Source organism: Lissotriton vulgaris, chromosome 1_2 (genome assembly GCF_964263255.1).
Source record: "Lissotriton vulgaris chromosome 1_2, aLisVul1.2, whole genome shotgun sequence".
Classification (NCBI taxonomy): Eukaryota; Metazoa; Chordata; class Amphibia; order Caudata; family Salamandridae; genus Lissotriton; species Lissotriton vulgaris.
This window is the reverse complement of record NC_141686.1, coordinates 67,526,911-67,550,121: the sequence shown is the minus strand read 5'-3', so window position 1 is coordinate 67,550,121 and position 23,211 is coordinate 67,526,911. Positions and strand designations below refer to the sequence as shown.

The window sequence follows — 23,211 nt, the reverse complement described above, 5'->3', positions numbered from 1 at the left end:
CCTTAGCGTTGTGGGGGCCGTTGTGGAGATTAAGTAAGCTATTGCCCAGAGTGGGACTCCATGATTGGAATAGGCACCAAGACGAGAATTATCAGGTCCGTGGAATTTTGAGCCCAAGACCCGCTGAGGTGGGGAATTGAACCATCGTCCCGGGCTAGACCTCTGCATCAGGGTCTGCCGCTCTAATCATTGAGCCACACTTCTCCACGATGAGGGGTAGTGCTGGCTCATAGATAGTGTTTTGCCCTGCTCTCACACTCAGCCTATGCCATGCTCTTGAGGTGCAGCGTATAGTGTTTATCTCAGATCGTGCGATCTTGGGCCGCTTATGTAGCAGGATAGATGAGAGGGGCATAGATGAGTGTTGTCGCTCTCAACTGCTTAGTGCAGCAGGTATCAGACCGTGTGGTACAAGAAGTGCGTGAACTGCGTCTGGGTTCACAGGTAGTATAATTTAATATCTGGGGCCCCAAACCCTCCCGCTCATATGATTTTGTAAGTACGTCCTAGCTACATCTTCGTTGTTTACCAGCCCATGCCAGTTTTATCATGTATGACTTGAGCGTTTTGAAAAATACATCAGGTAGTGGTATCAGTAAGTTGATAAACATATATAACAATTAGGGCAGAATGACCATCTTCATAATGGCGTCACGGTCTGCCAGCGACAGGGGTAATCTGATCCATCTAGACACTTGTTCCCTTAATTTCGTGATCGCATAGCCATAGTTCTCATGAACCACGATCTCCGGGTCTCTGTGTATCCACACATCCAGATGCGTAACCGGGTCCACACAAGAGGGAATTCCATGTCATGTGGGTTGGTGTTCAATGTGAGCTGAAAAATAACATAGTTGTCCCAGTTTATACTAAGCCCTGAATATCACTCATAATTAATTTATTCGCTTATACGAGGTGCCAAATTTATTTCTGGGTCACACTCGTACAGCACCATGTCATCCGCATATAGCGAGATGGCTAGGGGGCGTAATCTAAACCTTGAGGCTGCCATTGCATGTCTCTGGCGCAACACACATGCCAATGGTTCTAAAGCAATAGAGCATAACATTGGTGACAATAGACATCCTTGTCTGGTGCCCCTACAGATGTCAAGAAGATCAGAGACATGCTTATTTACCTGGATTCTAGCTATTGGGTTATTATAAAAAAGTCTGACCCACGGCAGAAAGACTTGCGGCATACCCATGTGGTGCAATATCATGAACATGTATCCCCATTGTATAGAGTCGAAAGCCATAGCATTATCGAGTGACACTGCTGAGCCTTCATCTCCGGGTCCAGCTGATGTAAAATAGCAAACATTGCACGCAAATTATGTGAAATCGAACGCTTGGGGACAAACCCAGACTGGTCCAGTAGTACCAGACTCTGGAGAAACAGCTGCAGTCTAGCAGCTGTACTTTTTGGTAGTATTTTCATGTCTATATTTATGAGTGAGAGATTGGCCTGTATGATTCACATCTTTTGGAGGCCTTACCAGGTTTCAATATTATAACTATAAGAGCCTTGTGGAGTGATAGGGGCAGCCTGTTCTTTTCATTGGCCTCATGGTACATTGCATGTAGCTGTGGGGCTAGCTGCTCCTTGTATGTATTGTAGAATTCACTGAGAAGTCCGCCCCCCCACCGCCCTCCCAATGGCTAGTGTTTATATGGCCTCCTTAACAACCTCGAGCATTGTTGGCTGTACTAGGTACTCTCTCTGTCCAGGGGATAGCCAGGCCAAGGCTACATCATCTAAGTACGCAGCTATCTGAGCATCAGATGCTCCCTCCCGCAGACCATATAGATTAGCGTAAAAGTCCCAAATGTGGAGACCATTTCCGATGTCTTGTGGCGTGGCACCAGGTTCCTATCTAATATCTCTACTATGTGTGTTTGCGACATGTGCTTTGCTATTTTGGAAGCTAAAGTGTGACCTGATCTGCCGCCATCCCCATACACTCTCGCCCACCATCATCTAGACAAGAGCGATTCGACGCCTCGTCAGGGGTAGTAAGCGCTATACAAATGCAATTACAACACAATACAATATAATATAGCGTACTTCCGGCTTGGCTATTTCATTATATTCAGTTATCTACTCCCTTATTTGAGCCTGTGTGGCACTTGAATGACACTGCATGAAGCTTCGCTCTAGTCCCTGTAAGGTGTCTTCAATATATTTCAGCCTGTTATGGAGTGCCTTGAGAACCCCGGCCATGGACTCCCATACATTTGCCTCGAATGGTGACCTTGAAAATGTCCCATAATTCCCCGTCTCATCCACTGAGCCCACGTTTTCCTGGAAAAGTGCGTCATTCCCTGCTTATACTTTCCTTAAACTCCTGGTCTAGCAGCGAGGAGGGCTGTAGCCTCCACTGATATGGTGGCTGATTCTGAGTGGGCATTGTCATCTCCAGCAATACCGGATCGTGGTCAGACTGTGCCTAGCTAAATGAGATACTGTTAAAGTCCGGGTGCTAGCCTCCCTCGACAACAGCCAATAGTGTAGCCTAGACCATGTGCTATGCACTGATGATGTGTACGTCCCTTCCTTTGTGCTCGGATGCCATGTCTTCCACACTTCTCCAAAACCAAGGGTATCCATAATAGCATGAATAGAGCAGGCCGTCTGTTTTCCATGCCAGTCTTTGGTCGCTATCCGATCCATTTGGGGATCTAAATAAGTGTTAAGGTCTCCTCCCCATAACGCCACCGAGGGCTCTAGGGCTGCCAGGTGTTCTCAGATCATGTTGTAGAACTCAGGGTCATCCACATTGGGAGACCATCGTTACCATAGTGCCTCCCAAATTACCCTGTGCTAATACAAGCCTTGGAAAAACAAGTAGGAGAGTAAGGAGTTGTGTCCGTAAACGTCGGACGGGAAATACTCCTGATTCCCTGGTCAAGGATCAAAAAGAACAAAATAGAGGAGTACTACCCGATGAGGGTATGTGAAGGCTCTTGTCTGAACTCAGGAAGAATTGTTCCTTTGTTAGGAAACCCCTCACTCACCACCTAGTGGTGACTTGCTTCATCATCGGGGCCCACCCAAGTGGCCTAGCGTCACTTGGGTGTGCTTCAACACCTGCAACTGCAGTGGAGCTGGTAGTGAAGTGTGGGGTGCAAACAAAAAAAGAATGTGAGTGTTAAAAATGTCCTGGTATTCTTTTGTATAAAGTTTTAATAAAAAAGATACTGGACAAAATTAAAAGATAAGGTCGAGATAATAGTGGGGAAGTTACGGTCCACTTATCTCTGTTATTATGTGTTGGTCGAGTGTTGACTCCCGAGCAGCGAGCATGGGGAAGTAGGTGAACCGCCTGATCTCGCCCTGACAACTACTATGTTGTTACCGGCATAGCGCCCCCCTCCTGCTTGATGCAGCTCGAGTTGAGCTACAGCACTGTTTTTAAAGCACCCTCCATTCCAGGTGTGCGTCCCAGAAGCTGATTTTCCTTCTGGTTGTCCAAGGATTTAGGCCTGGGTGTGTCTTTTAGGGGGCACATACCACCCACTTCCTTGTTTTGGTCCTGAGGAATACCGGGGATTTTCCCCTGATGGTAGAAACATGTCGACCAACACATAATAACAGAGATAAGTGGACCGTAACTTCCCCACTATTATCTCGACCTTATCTTTTAATTTTGTCCAGTATCTTTTTTATTAAAACTTTATACAAAAGAATACCAGGACATTTTTAACACTCACATTCTTTTTTTGTTTGCACCCCACACTTCACTACCAGCTCCACTGCAGTTGCAGGTGTTGAAGCACACCCAAGTGACGCTAGGCCACTTGGGTGGGCCCCGATGATGAAGCAAGTCACCACTAGGTGGTGAGTGAGGGGTTTCCTAACAAAGGAACAATTCTTCCTGAGTTCAGACAAGAGCCTTCACATACCCTCATCGGGTAGTACTCCTCTATTTTGTTCTTTCTAATACAAGCCTTCCCAGGACATTTGTTTCAGTGTGTGACTGTGAAAGGGGTCTCTTTCTTTACTAAGAGGATCCCCCCTTGAGTACGAGGAGTACCATTAAGCCACCTTTACCACCTCCCATCTGGTGCCTATATTCCACTTGTTCGCTTTCTTAAGGTGTATTCCTTGTAGCATGGCAATTTGTATGTGATGGCGATCACCTGCCTTGTTTTTGTTGTTGTTTTTTTGGAATTTTTGATTCCTGTTATATTCCATTTTGGGAATGTAATCATTCCCACTTTTGTGTGTAATTTTGACTAGTATTTAGCTGTGGGGTATGGTTGAGGATGCACATCCTCTTAAGTGATAGTAATTTCCGTACTTGATACAACATGCACTGCCGCTCCAGCTCCTCAATAAAAAAAACACTACCACCCACTTTAGCACCCCAATCTTTCGAAAGCCTTCCCAACTAAACTCAAGAAACAGGTTTACATTAACAATCATTTGAAGTATACCCTTCAGGGGTCACCAGAGGCCAGGTTTTCACCCTGGTGAACGAAGGTGGCTGAACATCTGCATATGTCCTGCCATAAACTGAAATTAGTCAATTAGGGCCCTTTTTCAGTTTCCATCTTTGGTTCCCAGTGTAGGTTGATATTAATGCCGGGAACCACTCTAACCTTAAGTACCTGACCCCAATGCTGTTCTTACCAGCCTATTCCAACCCTGCCCAGGCCACACATGTCCGGCACACTGGGCTTAAAACTGTCTCCTAGTAGGCGCCACCTTGCCTGTGAGTTACATCTCAGTCATCGCATTTGCCATCCGTGCTCTCCTCCTCAACTGTTTACCTCAATTGTCAGGGGTCCCGTTACCATCTTTCACACTTTGTTATTTTTGCAGCCCTTGAGCAGTGTTTTAGCATAAGCCATGGCATCCTTAGGTGAGGTAAAGATCTTGCTCCTCCCCTCTATCTCTATACGCAGTCAAGCAGGGTACAGCATGGCGTACTAGATGCATTCTGATGGCAGCAACCTTTTCACTTGTTGAAACTCCTTGCACGCAGCTTGGACGGCTGCAGTGAAATCCAGATAGCATGCCACGCTGTTCCCCTGATATGTTTGGTACTGTTTCTCTTGTGCCAGCCTTAGCACTTTATCACGGTCTTTGGAATGTAAAAGTTTGGCAATGATTGGACGATGTGGCGTCCCAGGTGCTGACCTTACTATCAGCGATCTGTGTGTCCTCTCTACTACAAGGACGTGGGGCCTTCAAATCTTCATTTTTTGCCTGTATCACAGCCAGGTCTTTCTCCATGCTTGAGCATTTTGTAGTGACTGCCTGTAAGCCTCTTTCCACAGTGGAAATGCACTGCTCCGTTTCTCCCAATCCAGCACCTTTCCTATCCAGTTTGGCCACCATGTGAGCCATGCGCAGGTTAAGAGCATCAATTTTACCAGCTATGGTGTTCAGGCTCTGTTGCATGGTTAATAGGGTGGATTCTAGTGTCGTGGATCTGTGTGTCAAGGACTCTTGCCCCCCACTGCCCCTTCAGTGTGTAATGAAATAGTATCAGTCGGGCCATTGAAGAGCAGACTGCCTCCCGCTCACTTCAGGAAAAGACGCCATCTTCAACGTGCAGCGTACTGTACTTGCTCGCTGGGAGCACTGTTTATTCCAAGAGTACAGGCCTCAGCCACCAAGTATGATCCAGGGGATCCCGGCTCCTTCTACTGTATAATTTACTTGGTGCCCAGTAACATCGTCTGGTGTTATTCTGTGTGGTATTCGTATGTTATGGCATGCGCTTACACCCAGGGTCTGCAATAACTTTTAATCTAGTTCCTGTGATCTCGAGATCCTCTTCTTGCCTTCCCCTTAGCCTACCGTGCAGTATCCATCCGCTGTATATCCTGTAGCTCCCAGTTCTCCCGACAGACCGCCACTCACCTCTCCTCCGTGGGGCCCGGATTTGTCTCCTCCTGCACTCGCAGTCATCGCAGTCCATGCTCCCAGCGTCCTCTCGTCACATCGGTGCTGTGCGGAGCAGGCATGCCAACGAACAGCTCGCCGATCTCCTTTGCAGGTACAAGCCTGTTCAACAGGCAGACGCCCAGTTGGCGCCACGGAGGTGTGCTCACCTGCTGCACGTCATTTTGGGGTCCTAGGTACGCTCCAGGGTCGTAGCGCCTTTCGCCAATGTGGTTGCAACTGGCTTTCGCACACCTCACTCCGCTGCTGGAGGCACAGCCTCTCTCCGCGTTGAAGTCCGCTTACAGGGGCCGCGTCAACAGAACAGCCTCTCATTCCTAGGCTGCTCATCGAGCAGCTGCCATTTTTCCCACCCTGCAGGTGAGCTTCCTCTTATTTGCATTTGTAATGGCCGCACCGCTACACAAACAGGATCAAACGTGTTCTGATGTCCTCATTACTTAATTGTCCTGTCAATTAGGCATGGATGGCAGTTTCCTCACAGGATATTTGCCGGATCCGTATATTCAGCTGAGGGATCAGCACTAAATTGCAGCCATCTTGCTGTAGGGTCTCTGGCGCCCCTATAACCCAAAGTAGTCTTAAGTACTTGCTGCTTAACAGATTTACATATGAACTTCCTGTTACTGGCCTTGGCGGCTATATAACAATCCTCGTCAGCAGCCTCCTCTGCTGGTACGTTTCTTTTTTTTTTGAAAACTTTTATTGTACCTTCTTATAGTTACACAGCAAGTCGCCTACAACCCCGAGGGGCCGGCCGCTAAGAAAGAGCAGTTATAGCCATGCATAAATGAAGTCCACACAGTAATTACGCTGCTACTGTAAAAAGGCACATCACGAAATCGAGTTGAAGGTGTTTAGCCAAGATCACATTGCAAATTAAGTAAGGTTTTGTTTTTTGTTTTTTTGAAAAGAACAAAAAGAACAATCAGGAAATCACAATGCGGTCAATGAAAAGTAATAGTGCAGTTTAGCTGTATGAAAGATTCATAGGACAGTATATGTTGCTATGTATTGTCCGAGGACCCTATCCGAAGTGAGGGAGGACACTCCCCCCACCCCCATTTCTACCCATATGGTATTCCTATCCCTCCCATCTCCCTTCACTCCACCCCCCCCCTCATCATCCGATTCCAACTGATCATCTTCCGGCAGCGGGTCACATATGTCGCCACGGTACACATTCCACGGGGACCACACCTTATTCCATTTGCCTGGGCACGCACGGCTTAAGTATACCGCCCTCTCAGTTATCATTATCTTGTCCATATTCATGCACCACTGCGACTTCGTTGGTAGTTCTGCCGCCCCCCAACGCTGAGCAATATCTCTCTTCGCCACAATCATTCCCAACGTCACCCAGAGTCGAATATGTCTGGATAAGTTTGTTGGTTCCCACACGTTTAAGAGACATCGCCTTGGTTCTGGGAGGAGCGAGGTCTCTAGGGTCTGTGATACAGTGCGCAATATTTGCCGCCAGTAATTTTGTATGCGTGGGCAGTCCCAAAACGTGTGAAAAAAGGAACCCTCCTCCCCACAGCCTCGTAGACAGAAAGGGTGCTGTGGATGCGATGTAATAGTGTTCTTGTATAATATACTCTATGGAGGACCTTGAGTTGGACGAGTCTCATCCTAGCTGAGATGCCTACCTCTTTTGGTGACGCTAATGCCTCATTCCAGTCGTGTTCATCTAGGGCGTCTACTTCCCTCTCCCATCTTTCCTTCAGGGGAACCAGCGGGTCTGGCAAGTTGTTCAGGAGCTTACGATAAGTCAGCGATGTCGCTCTTTCTACCATAAAGTCAGTTAGGAGGCGATCCTCCAGCGGGGAGGATTCTGGTAGAGTCGACCCAGAGGGGATGGCCGCGAGCAGAGCATGGCGTATTTGTACGTAACGATATGATTCGTGTGGCCCTAGGTCATATATTTCTCTCAGGCGGGTGAATGAAATAACTTCACCCCGCTCCCACATGTCGCCCACCGTGGATATTCCGATGGAATCCCAGTGGGAGAAGCCTTTGCTGTATCTCAGGTTTCCCAAGGCACGTGTGTCCCAGAGCGGGGTGAGTTTGGTAATTTTCCCCTTCCAGCCCAATGCAGCCGTCGCCACATGCCAGATTTCCACAGTGAGTTTGGTGGGTCCTGTTAAGAGTCTTATTTTTCGTCGGTCATAGAGTGGGGCAAGTATGTTGTTAATGCCCAGCTGCGCCCTATCTGTTTGAAAAGCTGGATCAGACTGTGAGGCGTGTAACCATTGATTAATGGGCTTAAGCTGCGCCGCCCAGTAATATAGGTGCAGATTCGGCAATGCAATGCCCCCATCGTACCAGCCTCTGTGTAGTTTGGCCTGCGCTATACGTGCCGGTCGATTGCCCCACAGCAACCCAGAAACAACCGCGGCTACCTTTTTAAAGTATCCCGGTGCCACCGAAAAGGGCGTGTTATCTAGGATATACAGAAAGCGGGGCAACAACATCATTTTATACAGTGCTGCTTTCCCCAGCATGGTCAGTGGTAACCCCGCCCAGAACTTAACGTCTTGCTTAAGACGTTCCAGTGGTGGCGCCAAATTTAATTTCGTATATTCCAGTGGATCCCTCGTGACATGGATCCCTAAATATTTGAAGGAGGAACCAGCTAATCTCAGGGGGCAGTCTGGTCCGAGCGTCGGAATCTGGCCTCTCAGTACATACAACTCCGATTTGCTCCAATTAATTGTGTATCCCGAAATCCTGCCATGCTCGTCACATAGATTCAAAAGAGCCGGCACACCTTGCTCGGGATCTGTTAAGTACACCAGCATATCGTCTGCATATAGGGACAGGCGGTCTTCCCACCCCTCCCTCCATTGTATCCCTTTAAGAAAGGGTGTTTGTCTTATGTGATTAGCCAGGGGTTCCAGGGTTTGTGCAAAAAGCAAGGGAGATAGGGGGCAGCCCTGCCGGGTGCCTCTCCCCAGCGAGAATGTTCGTGAAATGTGGCCATTCGCTACCACGTGTGCCACTGGTTCCGCATATAACAGCCTAATCCATGATATAAAGTTCGGGCCGAAGCCCATGCAAGACAACACCTCAAAAAGGCAGTTCCATTCCACCAGGTCAAAAGCCATTTTCGCATCCAGGGCCAGTATAACTGCGCTGTCGCGAATCTGGTCTGCCCTCGCCAGCACCCCATGAACCCTGCGAAGATTTAGTGCAGTGTCCCTATGAGCATAAATCCCGATTGATCTGGATGGATAAGATCAGGCAGATGAGCCATCAACCGTTTAGCCAGGAGTTTAGCCAAGATTTTGCTTTCTGCATTTAATAAGGAGATGGGGCGGTAAGAGGAACACTCTTCCTGTGGTTTACCGGGCTTTGGTATTGCCACGATAGTGGCCGTTCTCTGGTCTAGTGGAAGCACTCCCTTCTCTCGGCATTCTTCATACGTATCGAGCAAGTACGGACTAAGGTCCTCAGCTTGGGATTGGTACCATTCCACCGGAATGCCGTTTGGACCGAGAGCTTTTCCGGGTTTGAGTGCTCGTATGGCCAGCTGTATGTCATCGCTAGTTATTGCCGCATCCAGGTCGGCACTGCTTCCGGTTGTAATACTGGGATATCTATGCCACTCAATGCACCCTGGGCAATGACCGCGGTCACCTCCCTCTCAGGAGTATACACCTGTTCGAAATGTGCCGCCAGTGCTTCCACTATCTGTTCAGGGTTGGTCTGCGTCACGCCATTTCTATCTTTCACCTGTTGAATCCCTCTGGAGCTACCCCCTCTTTTATCAAGCCAGGCCAGCATCTTTCCTGCCTTATCGCCTACGTCATATACCCGATTCTGTGTATCAGTAATGTGCCCCTGTACTGTGAGACGAGCATGTTCTGTGTATAATCGCTGACGGAGTGCAAGGGTATGTGCCGTGTCTTCTGTAGGGTTAGCCTCGTGTAAAGTTGTTACTGCACGCAGTTTTAGCTCAAGTGTAGACTGTTCAGCTGCCTGTTCCTTCTTATGGGCCACGATGGAGCTTATAGCTTGCCCCCTTAGCACTGTCTTGTAGGCCTCCCATAGCACCTCGGAGGAGGCCACATTTTCAACAAAGTATTGCTCCGTAGCCTTCTGGAGAGCCTTCTTGATTTTTGGGACTTTGAGGTATGCTGCTTGAATGGGGTATATGCGGCGACGTGATTTTGCCTGGGTGGAAATGGTTAGAGTTATCGGGGAGTGATCTGAGATGCCTCGAGGGTGTATGTCTGCAGTGTCGACGCGCTGTATTCCTTCCCCTAAAGCCAAAAAAGAATCAATCCGGGAAAGACTGTTATGGACTGTGGAATGGAACGTGTACTGTTTGACATGAGGATGAACATGACGCCAAATATCTACTAATCCCATTGCCACTAGGAATCGCTGAAACCGAGAGGGTCCCCCAGGTGAAGCTGTTACCGGAAACCTATCAAGCTGTGAATCCGCCGTTGCATTAAAATCCCCACCCAAAATGACATCACTCTCGGGGAGCGACAACAAAAAATCACCAAGGGCTGGAAGCATTACTGAGTGAAGGGACGGCGGGATATATACTGAAACCACTGTCAACGGACGACCGTCCCATTGTCCCAGCAACGCTGCGAAGCATCCCTGACTATCAGTTTTTGTGCTCATTGGAATGAAGTGTGAGGATTTTTTAATCAGGACACCGTACCCCGGGAGCCCGATGAGAACTCTGAATGCACAATCATCTTGTACTCTTTCCTATCTAAGGCCTTAGTAGCCCCTCCCATCAAGTGTGTCTCCTGCAAGAGTGCCAATTGGGGTTTGTGCCGTTTCAGCTCGTTTAGTACTAGGCCGCGTTTCACCTTATCCCCTAGTCCCCTCACATTCCAAGAAAGTATTCTAAGGGAGGAACCATTTGACCGTGACCCATCATTCCCCGCGGTAACTAGTTGTTCATCCGCCATCTTTAATCACGCAGCCACATGCAAACCGTCCAAAGAGAATCAATCGTACCTGCAGTAACACCATTCTAGTTACGCCACACACAATGTAAACACCAGTTCCTGACCGACTTAGTGAATTTCCAACGAAGTAAGAACAACCCCCCCCCACCCCTTCCCTCCCTGCCTCTCTGCTTAACGGACCTTCAACTGCCCGCCACCCCAACTGAGCAGAGCGCTTGACCCATCCCACAAACCGAGTACTTGCACGTTGGGGGAGAGTGTCTCCCAAAGCAGGCGGCTCCCTTGCTGCCCTCGGAGTACCCAGGTCGGGCTGGTACGTTTCTTGGGAGGGTTTTGAACTCCAGCAGATAGAGATATAATGAGTGATATATTTGCGATGGTTAGATGCTTCTTCTCATATGCACCACCTTGTAAGCTGTCCCCTTGACATACTCTTCCTTGAAATCCTGAGGTTACAATCCCGTCTTTTATTAGGAAATCAGGCAATTGGTGTGAGGTTTTTTTTGTAAATTTCTCTGTAGGCTTGTTTTCATTGTTTGTTTTTCTTTCTTAGATTGTTCCAATGGGAATTGTAGGTGCAATACAGTTGCAATACAAATTTCAAGTGAATGTTTAAACGTTAAAAAAAAAAGTGAAAATCAAAATAACAAATTGCAGATCGTTGTACTAAACTGTTATTACTGTCTTCTTCTAATACCTTTTGCTGTTGCAAATGCAGGGCTGTGCGCCCCCAACATGTGAGGGTAAAGGTGTGAATTGGTCCTAGCCAGCAGAGCGTTATCTCAACCAGTACAGATTGTGCTGCCTCAAGTGTGTTGCCACCTCCCTTGCTCACCTCAGTAACCCCAACCTCAGGTGCCTCAATGGTTGCTCATCTAGCTTACCATTAGTTAATGCCTTCGTCCACAGCCACCCAAACTTCAACTCCCCAGAGGTCAAGGAGGATGTGAAGCCTTCTTGAACACCCCCTGCCGCCATCAGCAGAGAAGTGCCGGGCTAGGTGGACAAGATAACAGACGCTAAGGAGTGCACGGCAATGGTTCCTGTTTAAAACGAGAAAGGGCAGGGCCGTAGCAAGTTACGCTGTGTTTGTTGGTTGGAAGCCGGAGGAGCACTGCAGGAGAGTAGATGAAGGAGAGGACCGGTGTGTGTGACTCTGCTGTGGTGCGGCACAGCAAGGACTCTCAGTACTCCATGCTCAATCACTTCAGCACAGGCATGAACTGCCACTGGGTAATGCGCAAGATGTAGAGTTTCAAGATTTAAGGTGGGTTCAAGTAGCATTCCATTCTTAGAAGAGTCACAATCGGTACTAAACAGCATAGGTAAGTGACGCCTTTATTTATTTATGTCTAAGAGCTTATAGAGCGCTCAGCTACCCCAAAGGGTCCCCCGGCGCTATCAGCAGGCAGTAGCATGGCGTAACAAGAGTAATGTCTAGAAAGGCGGCATTAGAAGGGTTAGTTATATCTTTAAATTAGGACACAGAGTGAGATAATGGAGCACTTTTAAACAGGGAAAAAACAAACTTATCAGCATTTTTAGTTATAAAACATCTGTATCACTGTCTCCCAGATCTGTTGGCATGTATGGTACACATACACTGTTAGAAGGAAACTTCCAAATTTAAGGTTGCAAAAAGCAATATACTACTGGCTAAATTGTCTTTAATCATATCCTTTATATAACTCTGTATATTGAATTGATGAGCTTCAACACAATGTTATGTTAAAGCGTACAAAGCACAAAGTTGCCCCGGCAACAGGGCGTCCCGGCGCTGACAGCAGAAAAAAAAAGCCACAGGAAGGAGCTAGGGCTTACAGCGAAGGAAAGAGATGGGTTTAATTGTCTTCCGGATGTCTATAAGAGTAACATAAAACAAAATCATCAAGATAGGATGGTTTCCAACTACCCTCCTGCTGTTCCTGTGAAAATCTTACTATAGAAAACTGAAAATAAATTCTAGAAGCACTCGCCCTTCCTTCCCCTCTACATCCCCACATTCAAAAGTTCTCACAACAATTCTACTTCAGTTCCAAATACTTCCATCATTTGTTTTGACTTCATTCTTAAAGAGTTTTACTAACATTTTTATGAAAGTGAATCTTGACCAAATCACCCTCCTTGACTTCATAAACTTTCACACTATTTTTCATGTAAAACCTCAGTTTAGGCTTAGCTTGTAACTTTTCCTCTTTGTTACGCCACAACCTAGTACCATGATTCCGGACCCCATTGTTTCAAAACATCCAACCTGGACTTAATTTGGTACATCGAGTGTGTCCTTTAAAAATCTTAAACTGAGACTTGCCAGTAGAGCAATGAGGGCTCATGCAATGCAGTGATATGTTTTTGTAATTCATCCTTCCAGCAGGACCATTTGACCTTGCCAACTGAATTCCCTTCTTAAGTGTTTTGTTCAATCTCTCCACCACACCATTTGTTTCAGGGTGATATGGAGAGCTCTTTTTGTGGACGGTCCCGCACAAACTCAAAAAAACCTTCCATTGCACTCAAACATATTGTCCGAAAGCAAATCCTTGAGGTAAATCTCATAACCTCAGGATGACAAAATGTCCCTGACACACAAAATGTTAATCATTTGTGAGAGATAGAGTGGTGTATACCCCACTAATGTACCTAACTAAATCTATGATAACTTTCTACCAAATATAATTAGGTAGCTTCTATCATTTGACTTCCTCTGTCTTACTTTCAATGCTTCCTCACTACAACTACACTCCATGCATTTCCTGTTCACCCTTCCTGTCCAGACCTGGACACCAGTAATCACTTCTAACCCGTTCCGTACTTTACACAGTGTCAACACGCTCCTTATGTGCCTGTACAACCGTTTTATTCAAAGGCCCTCTGAGGGTATCAGCCTAGCCCACTAAACAAAATACCTTTATTGATTGGTAACTCATTCCTCACCATCCACCAAATCTTTCCTAGCCAACAAACAGAATTGTCAAGCATGTTTCCACTATAAAGCAAGTTCATCTAAGTACTTCATGTCCCATCTATTTCCAACTCTTCCTTCTTTTCCTATTCTGTGAAAGTGCTTGTTGGGACGGCAAGTCCTCTGCATGGCAATAGATGTGCACCCCTGCCCTGAGTGCCCCAACAGTACTGATGCCTGGATCCACAATGTTGATTTTTGTTGTCATCAGCAAACATGGATCTCTTATTTTAAAATTCTGCTGCTGTGTGCTTAACTCCCCCCATGGTTACATTTGTGGTGGGGAGTGTCTGTGTGCCTGTGGATGGGACAATACATGGCAGCCTATGGGGTCCATTTTGGGACACCCAGACCTTCATTGTGAAACCTGAGAACAGGGGGTAGAGGAATCTCCCATGACTTATTTATGTATCTGATAGGCTGTAATACTGAGTTTAGACTTGGCAAAGGCAGTAATTGTCAGATGAGTATCTGAGCAGGAGCACAAGGCACAATATGTGGACAACACTTTATCTATCTGTAACAGAGTCCAAGACCATACAGAGCTTTGCACGTATGTTAAAAAGATCTCAACTTGGCGGGCTTTTGTGCAGGTACTCATTTGATTTGAGGGCATCCATGAGAGATCGGATAAATAGTTTTGAAAACATTCTACCTGCTGTGCTCCAAGCATGTTGCAGAAATAGACTGCATAGTTTGGCTAATCACGACAGATAGTTCTCCAGACAATTTTTTACCATTTATTCTCATCCTCCCACTTTCTTAGTCCACTCATTCATTTGTGCTAGTTCAGTTGTGATGAGTTAGGTGGTTTTGGTCGCTCTGGTGAGCTCTCTGTTGGGTTTAGGCTGTGAGTGTTTTGAATCCTAGCTAAGTTTCTGTTTAGCTAGGTTGTCTGTCTTTCTTCCTTGGTTTCTGGGATTGACAAGTGGTTGTCCCCGATACCAAAAGCTGGGTACAAGTGGACCGCAGTAGGTATATCAATGGTTAGGGACCCTTGAGAGAAGTGAGTGTAAGGGGCCAACCTCCCTCAAACCTCCCCCACCCCAGGTACCTCTGACTGGGCAAACATTTACTGCCTGTTGCATGCCTGTGATAATTTTGCAGTGCATGACTGATTAAATGTATATAAAAAAAAAACATGTTGCCGGGGGAATATTAGATAAAGCAAACCTGCCCTGACGAATGACTCGAACCGTGTTCGGCCAGTAGAGTAGGCAGAAACATGTTGGCACCATCAAATCCCAATTTCCCCTTACATAGTCTATTTTAATCTTTTCCCATCCACCGGCTGATAAAGGGATATCTTGGGAAGTGGATGTGGATTTTTTAACTGTAGTTCCCCTGATTTTTCATATTCAAAGAGCTTTATGGAACATGGCGAGCCCGCCCTGATCTTTAGGAGTCAGGGTAAACCCGATGATGAAGCATGTCACTACTAGAGCCGGTGTGGGTTGTAAATAAAAAACAACTTTTCATTGAAGTGGTGTATAGTTATGACACAACACACTCCCCCATATCTTTTCTAATTTGTCAGAGGGATACTCTATGTTTTGATGTATATTACCCCAGAAGAACATATCCCCCATAACTTCTGTTAATCATAAAGGTCTCCTGACCCTTCTAGTGAACATGTCTTCCGTCCTGAGCACCTTAGTCGAAAGTATCCCTGATCCTCTTCTGGGCTTAGTTGTGCCTGATCGATTTTCTATGCCTTAAGTACCTGTGGCTCATAATTTATTTTCTTTTGCTCTTTGTACTGGCCTGGGAATTTTACTTGAGGTGTAGTGTGAAGGTGTCTTTGTGGCCTAGAGCGCTGAAAAGGGTGTGTTTCACCTTAGAAGGTCCTGGTCCATTGTGTGCTTCTCTTCATGCACACTGCCTGTGCTCTTATTCTCTGCCTCCTTTCTCAGGTTCTGATGGCAAATGTCTGATGGGTGGTGGCTCTGCCCTCTTCTGGCCCTCTTCCTTCTATCTTTTGGATCTGCTTGATCAGCTTGGTTGTTGCTCTGTTGAATTCCTTCTGCCGCTCTTCTTGTAGCCCACTACATTGCTGTGGGGTCGGGGTCCTGATGTGGCTTTGGCCTCGAGAGTTATCTATTCTCGCGCCTCCACACTTTTTGGTGGCTTGAGTTTTTTTTAAGGAGCGTCTGTGTTCCTCTGCGTGTATGTCCTCTAGGCTGTCTTTAGCAATTATCTTTTTGGTCCAGAGTGTGTTGTCTGTTGGGGAGGTCTTTAACTGACTTTTTCTGTTGCCACTTCTGCTGTTTGTGGCTGTACAGTGGCCTTTCCACAGTGACAGACCTGGGTGGTCATGAAACCAGGTGGGTCTTTTCTTGCTTGGCCTTTTTTTTGGTCTGTTGCTCATCCTGGGGTGCCCTTTCTAGGCCTTGAGGGTTGTCGGTCTATGTCACTCTGTCGAGGGTGTTGGTTCTTGAGATGTCTTTCCTTGCGGCTGCCTTTTCCATATGTTGTCTGATTGTTTAGCTTTTGTACTCATTTCTTCCTTTCCTGCAGTTCTTTCCAGTCATTATGGTATTTTCTGGGCTATGGGTCTATCACTTGGAACAGGGCTTCTTCTTGATGTTACAGGTGGGCTTTACGGGCCATTTTTGGCATGGCCTGTGGTTGCCTTCTGTTACTGTTTGTGTGCCTGTTCTCCTTCTGACCTCTGTTTGTATTACATGTTTGGGTCATTCTGTTTGTGTTCTGTCTGAATATTGGGTTTTGGATGCTACCTCGGTGTGTTTCCAAGTCTGGCTTTTTTTCCAAGTCATTGCTTTTTTCCTCGAATGTTTGCTTGTTACCGTTGATAATTGTTGCTTCTAGAGAACAGAGCTAATGTTACCAGCAGACCGTACACATGCATAGCTATGACTGTGTTTTGGCAGTCAGTAGGAATTGGGGAGAAGGGCCACCTTCTGTGCCAGTAATAACACAGGTGGAGGAACATGTGAGGTTCTAGGTCACTGGTTGCTGAGGGGGGGGGGGTGGGATTTTATGATTGCTTTGTCATCTCACCAACCGATCAAAGCAGATTCGTGTGAAAACTATTACATCTGCAGCAGGTAAATACTCTTTGTTACCAGGATCTCATTGTAAAATGGGTGTTTACATACGCACTATTCATGGATTTGGTCAGTTTCGGCTGTCCAGCACAGTTTGAACTTCAAGTCTTCTAGTCTTTTATGCCCCTCCTGTCTACTCTTCATGTTTCAACAGCTGAATGAGTTGGTAGTGGGAGACACCAACGGGAAGCTGTATGTGTACAAAAATGATGAAAGCAAACCCTGGCTGACACGGTCCTGCTCTGGAATGGTAAGGGGAGGCATGATTTCGATTTTACAAATATCCTTAGGATGTGGTTTTCTGTAAACAAGATTTAGGAGCTAGTAGAGCATTGTAGACATGCATGCTTAGTATTAAACTATAATTAAAATGTGTGTTTGCTTTAAAAAATAAGGTGCACATTGTTTGTGATGGTAAACATTTAAATATAATACTGATGAATAGAAACGTATAGGCGGCCTCTATTAAGTTGTACATGCAGGCTAATGAATATTAACTCCAATAGATTGATCCTCACCCTACTAAATTTAAAAGCATAATCAGAAAGAAAACAAACCCCCTTAAGAATCTGATTCCAGTTAGGCGCACTGCTTGGAAAATTAATCGTTGCATTCCCTATTCTGTTAACTTTTATTTGGTGCAGTCCAGGATTATAACACTTCACCGCGCCATCATCCTCTACGCATCCAACGCAATGATGAAGTCCGCATGCAAGATAACACAGTGTTTCTCTTCAAGGTGATAAATGCTTCCCTTGATTAAGGCATATTCCCCTGTCCAGGCTGGTGAACTTTGAAAGTAGTGATGTATAAATAATTTTCCAAAAACGGAACAAACCCTGACAGCACCCACTATTTTCTACAGGAAGACTCAGAAGAATGGCTTGCTACACTCCCCTTTTTCCCCCCACAGAGGTAAAGTTTGAAAAAATGACGTACAAGTGTGCATTATACAGAACAATCTCATTTGCAAAGTACACTGCTGACCTCCTCGGAATGAATGTAGCCCCAATGAGTTAAGAGGACTGCGAATGGGCAGTGCAGAAAAACATTCCACAAGAGATATTCTTTTAAAAAAAAAATTATTTTATTCTTTTTATTGAGACAAACATTGGTTCAAATAAACATTAAAGAGGTCACAGAGAGTTAAGAGCTAACAGCGACATACTGAGGATGAAGATTGCATTTCAACATAAAAGGGGAACATCCCGGGGAAAAGGGGACACTTGATTCAGAACAATCAGGTGGGATACAGATTTCTCCCCGATAGCTATTCCATGGGCCCCAAATACGCGCCCATTTTTTAGGGCAGCCTCTAGCGACATATACCGTCTTCTCCCTAAACATACACCAGTCGAGATCTTTTTCCCAGGTCTCCAATGTAGGTGGTTTAGTGGCTCCCCATAATTGCGTGATGTTTCGTTTGGCTATCATGAATCTCTGGATGGCCCATCGTGTCAGTTGTATGTTAAGGTCTGTGGGTTCCTTTATGTTGACGAGACAACGTCTCGCCTCTCGCAAAAGACGGGTGTGTAATACAGTGAAGAGTACATCATGAACCCTATGCCAGAAGGAATTACCAAACTTGCATTCCCATATAATGTGAAAAAATGTTCTAGCATACCCACCCACTCCTGCAATCCCCTCTGTCAGTGACCCCCATGTGTATTAAGCGTGACCCGGTAATGTACAATCGATGAAGTATCTTTAGCTGTACCAATGTGAGGCTCGCCGGTATGGCGACCACTATAGGGCAAGACACTGCCTCCTGCCAGTCTTAATTTCATTTCATTTTCAGCATTTATAAAGAGCTCTATCACCTAACAGGCATCCTGGTGCTAACATATAAGTGCACTCTGAGACTAGTGTTCTGGGGAAATGTCAGAATAACCATATTATGCACTGGGGAAGAGCTAAGTTTTTAGTCTCTTCCTAAATGGGAGGAGATCCTCCAGTTGTCTCAGCTCCAATGGGAGTTTGTTCTATATTCGGGCAGCCGAGATCCTGAAAGCTCTACCTCCTGATTTTATTTTTTTGAATCTTGGCACCTTCACCATTCTAACTGACGAGGAGCGGAGGCTTCTCTAAGGTACGTACCAAGCAAATTTCCTCTGCATCAGTTCTGGTCCAGACCTGTGCAGGACTTTGAAAACTAGGCAGAGGGATTTAACCCCTTCCGTGCTCCCGTCGGCCGTTGACTGACCGGAGCACTCCCTCCCCAGTCCTGCCCCGCCCACCCTTTAGAACGCCCGCACCTCGGTGGTAAACCGCCGCGGTTAAGGCCTTAAACTGGACTCTTTGCATTATCGGGATCCAATGCAGCTCCGAGGAGGGTCTCGACCTCCCCAAGGCTAGTTTGGCTGCTATTGTTTGGATCCTCTGGAGCCTATCTATTAGATATCTCGGGGATTTCAACAACAAAGCATTGCAATAGTTCAATCTACTTAAGATGGTGCTTTGTACTATAAATGCTCTAGCATGTGTTGGCAAGAGCGGATTTTTTTTCTCGCAGGACTCTAATAATAGCAAAGCAACTCCCCACGGTTTTATTAACCTGTGATTCAAGCGTCAGCTTGTTATCAAACATGATACCCACATTACGAACCTTCTCAACAGGCATCAGTGGGCTAGCTGTAGCTAATGGCCAGAAGTTCGAGTACATCATCTATTTCTAACCATTCTCTCCTCCACTTCTCCCTTAATGCCTGAAGGGGCTCGGTCATATTGTTAATCAGTTTTTTGTAAATTAGGGAAATCGTCTTGTCAGGGGAGTGGCCGTCTAAGATTCTATCTTCTAAGGGTGAAGCTTCAGGAGGGTTTGTGCCCTAGGGTGACCAACTGGCATGGGTGCAAATTCAGGACAGGAGGTCAAAATTTAGGACAAAAGGTAAATGTAAATGTTTTTGTACTTGTATAGCGCACAGCTACCCGCAGTGGGTTTCCCGGCGCTTGTACGAATACCGCAAGGGAACCCTTCCTGGCTTTCCCTGTGAATTGTCCACTTCTGGGCACCCCCATGGTGCAGACCAGGCATCCCTTGCATTGTGGGGGCCGTTGTGGAGACTAAGCAAGCTATTGCCCAGAGTTGCAGCGTGGGACCCATGATCAGAATAGGCACTGAGGCGAAACTATCCGGTCAGGGGAATTAATGAGCCCGAGACCCGGTGGGGCAGGAATCGCACCCTGGTCCCTGGCCTGAGCTCTGCATCGAGGTCTGCCTGCTCAAACCATTGAGCCACACTTCTCCACAAGGTACGTTTTACAGACACATCAGAGGAGGTTGCGCAATATTATATAAGTAAGTAAATAGACAACCACTAAAGTACAAGTAAAAATAAGTTTATATTCGGTTGAGACAATTGTGCACTTCGTGGTTTGTCAGTATGCGCACAGCTTTAAGCAAATGTGCAGGTCTTTTTTTGGTAACAAAACCGCCCCCTTCTTACCAGCTCCCAGAGAATACGCCTGATGCCCGATCTGGCCAGTCTGGCCTTGCTACCACCCTCAAATGGTGCCCCTCATCTTCACATAGACCCTCCCTAATGTGTATTTAATTTCTTCTATAGTGATTCTTATCCCGCGTATGTGGTGCAGAGTGCTGGAGTGCTTTACAACACACACATATTATACTCATATAAATGTGAAAGTCAATGTATAGGAACTGTTGCTTAAGATAATGGGGCTTGCAATGTGTAATCATACTTTCATCCATCATTCAGTCTTTCATCATTCATTCGGTCCTTCCATCTGTGTGCCCATCCATGTCCATATTCAACCATTTACAAACCTATCCATCACATGTCCTTCCATCCATCATTTCACACATCCATTCTTCAATCCACCCTTTTACTCATCCATTATCCATCCATCCACCCTTTCACCCTATCCATCTGTGCACTCATCCATCCACTCTTCCACCTATCCAGCCATCCTTTCACTTACTCAATCATCCATCCAGTCACTCATCCTTCCACCCATTCATTCATCCTTCCACCCATTCATTCATCCATTTACGCATCCCCCTTTCTCTTTCCCTTAGCCATCCATCCTTCCATCCACCCACCCATCCATCTACTCATCCACTCATGAATCTATCCATTGAACCTATCATTCATCCATCCTTTCATTTATCCATCCATCCTTTCTCTCATCCATCCACCCTTTCACTCCTTCACTCATCTTTCCATCCTTTTTTCCATCTACCTGCCCTTTCACTCACTCATCCAGCCTTACATCCACCCTTTCACCCATCCTTTCACTCGTCCGTCCATCCATTCACCCTTTCACTTATCAATTCATCAATACACCCTTTCACTTATCAATTCATCAATCAATCCATCCATCATTTCACTCATCCATCCACCCATTCACTTGCCCATCATAAACCCTTTCCCTCATCCGTCCATCATTTCACTCATCTATCCAGCCATCCATCCACCCATCCGTTCTCTTACTTACTCACCTTTTCACATTAATTATGAGACTTATCAAGAACTCCACCCTTGCTGTTGTTCATAAAGCAAGGGGTGGGGTGGGGCAGGGTTCACAATGCCCCTGCACATAGGCAATCTGAAAAAGTGGAAGGCATGAGTCATGCATGATGCACAGTGCGTGGACGTGGGGCGACTGTGACATGGTGTTGTTTCCAGAGCTTTAAGTGGGATGAAAACACTAGGGGGTCTCTCCAAAAGGGTGTTTGATGTAATAAAATGTGTGGCTTAAAACCCCTAAAAATCTGTGCTTAATATAATGTGCCGCAAGACTGGTATTTTTGTTGCTTCTGTTATTGCGTCCAGATATATAATACAACAAGTAACGTTACACCTACAACAAGCCAGAACAATTGGCTTTGTCAATGGTTGTTAGTTGCGTAAAATAAAAATGCAGCAACCATGGCTGCTATACTATAACTATATTTCTTTCCTTTGAACTTTTCATCGCCTTCCTTTGGTTAACTGGATTATCACCTAGCAGCAGCATGTGACAGAATGCCCTGCCTTGGGCTGAGGTTGGAGGAGGCCACCACATGCTGTGCCAGCCCAGAATGCCCCATTGTCATTCTGTATGTGGCAGTCAGCCAGCATGCAGAATGACAATGGCCAGATGGGGCTGCTCTTGTGCTCAGAGGAGTGCGAGGCTGGCCCCATCAGGGAGCTGAGGCCTTTTCCAGGGGAACAGCTCTGTTCGCTGAAAGCCTGTCCTCTTTTTAGAAAATATTGTTCTCAGGATTTGTACAATTGGTTTGACTAAATAAGTCAAATACTACCACTACCAGAAGTCACTGCTGTTCAGATGGAACTCCTGAAGTGGAAGATAGTGCCTAGCAGCCATAGAGCTATCTGCCTACCGTCCCAAGAACCTCTCAGCAACTCTCACCTAATGCTTGAATTCCCTTACCTCTGAGATGTGTTCCTTCTCAAGCCCCCAGGTCTCTCCTTAGCACGCTCACTCCTTTCCTCTTCCTTCAGGTGTATTCTTTCTACTCTGTCCTCTAAACCTTTGATGTCTGGAGTCCACCACACATCTATACTGTTTGTTTATTTTCTGCAGAGGGCATTGATTGATTGCAAAAGCACTTTAAATTGGAAAATATGCAAATAAACGCTGAAGGTTGAGAACAGAAGCTACAGTTAAAAAAAACAAAAAAATCGGAGCGAAAATTACGGACAAAAGCTGTCCGTAAAAGGACGTGAGGTCCAATTTACGGACTGTCCGTGAAATTTATGGATGGTTGGTCACCCTATTGTTCCCTCTGGTAAAAGCGTTCGGAGTGAATGTTGGATTTGGGCATAGCGGAAATACTCAGTAGGTGCTAAGTCATATTCTACCTGTAGGGTACTGAAGGGTTTAACTCCCCCCTTCCCCCCCAGAGGTCTTTGATTTGCGCAATGCAGATTAGAACCCATTTGTCGAAGCCTTTTGATCTCCATTGGCTGCCCATGGATTCAGAGTCCCAAAGGGGGGTCGCCAGTGTTAGTTTGTGATGGTCGCCCCGCCCATAGGTGTGCAGCCCAATAATATTTTTTAATGTCCGGAAGGCTTATGCCACCGTCATACCAGTTTAGTGTCAGTTTACTTAGAGCAATTTGTGGCTAACCATCCCAAAGTAAGTCTCTCTGGAGGCCCGCTATTTCTTTAAAGTATTTCTGGGGTAGCGGATCAACAGCGTTTTACAGAGCGTATAATAGGCGGGGCAGGGATATCATTTTAAACAGGGCTGCTCTTCCCAATAGGGTGAGGGGGAGTGATTTCTATCTTCTGATTTCTTTTTTGAGTTGAAGCAGGGACGGGAGGAGATTTTGGGCATAACGGACGAGGGGTGGTGAGA

At 46.2% G+C, this 23,211-nt stretch overlaps 1 protein-coding gene across 1 annotated transcript in view; it reads left to right on the top strand.

The window, feature by feature from the left end:
* Positions 1-23,211, top strand: part of ITFG2 (integrin alpha FG-GAP repeat containing 2) — an 819,025-nt gene that overhangs the window by 19,591 nt on the left and 776,223 nt on the right. The window contains exon 2 of the mRNA XM_086952820.1: positions 17,038-17,133. Coding sequence (XP_086808946.1) covers positions 17,038-17,133 — 96 coding nt within the window. The remainder of the gene's footprint in view (positions 1-17,037; positions 17,134-23,211) is intronic.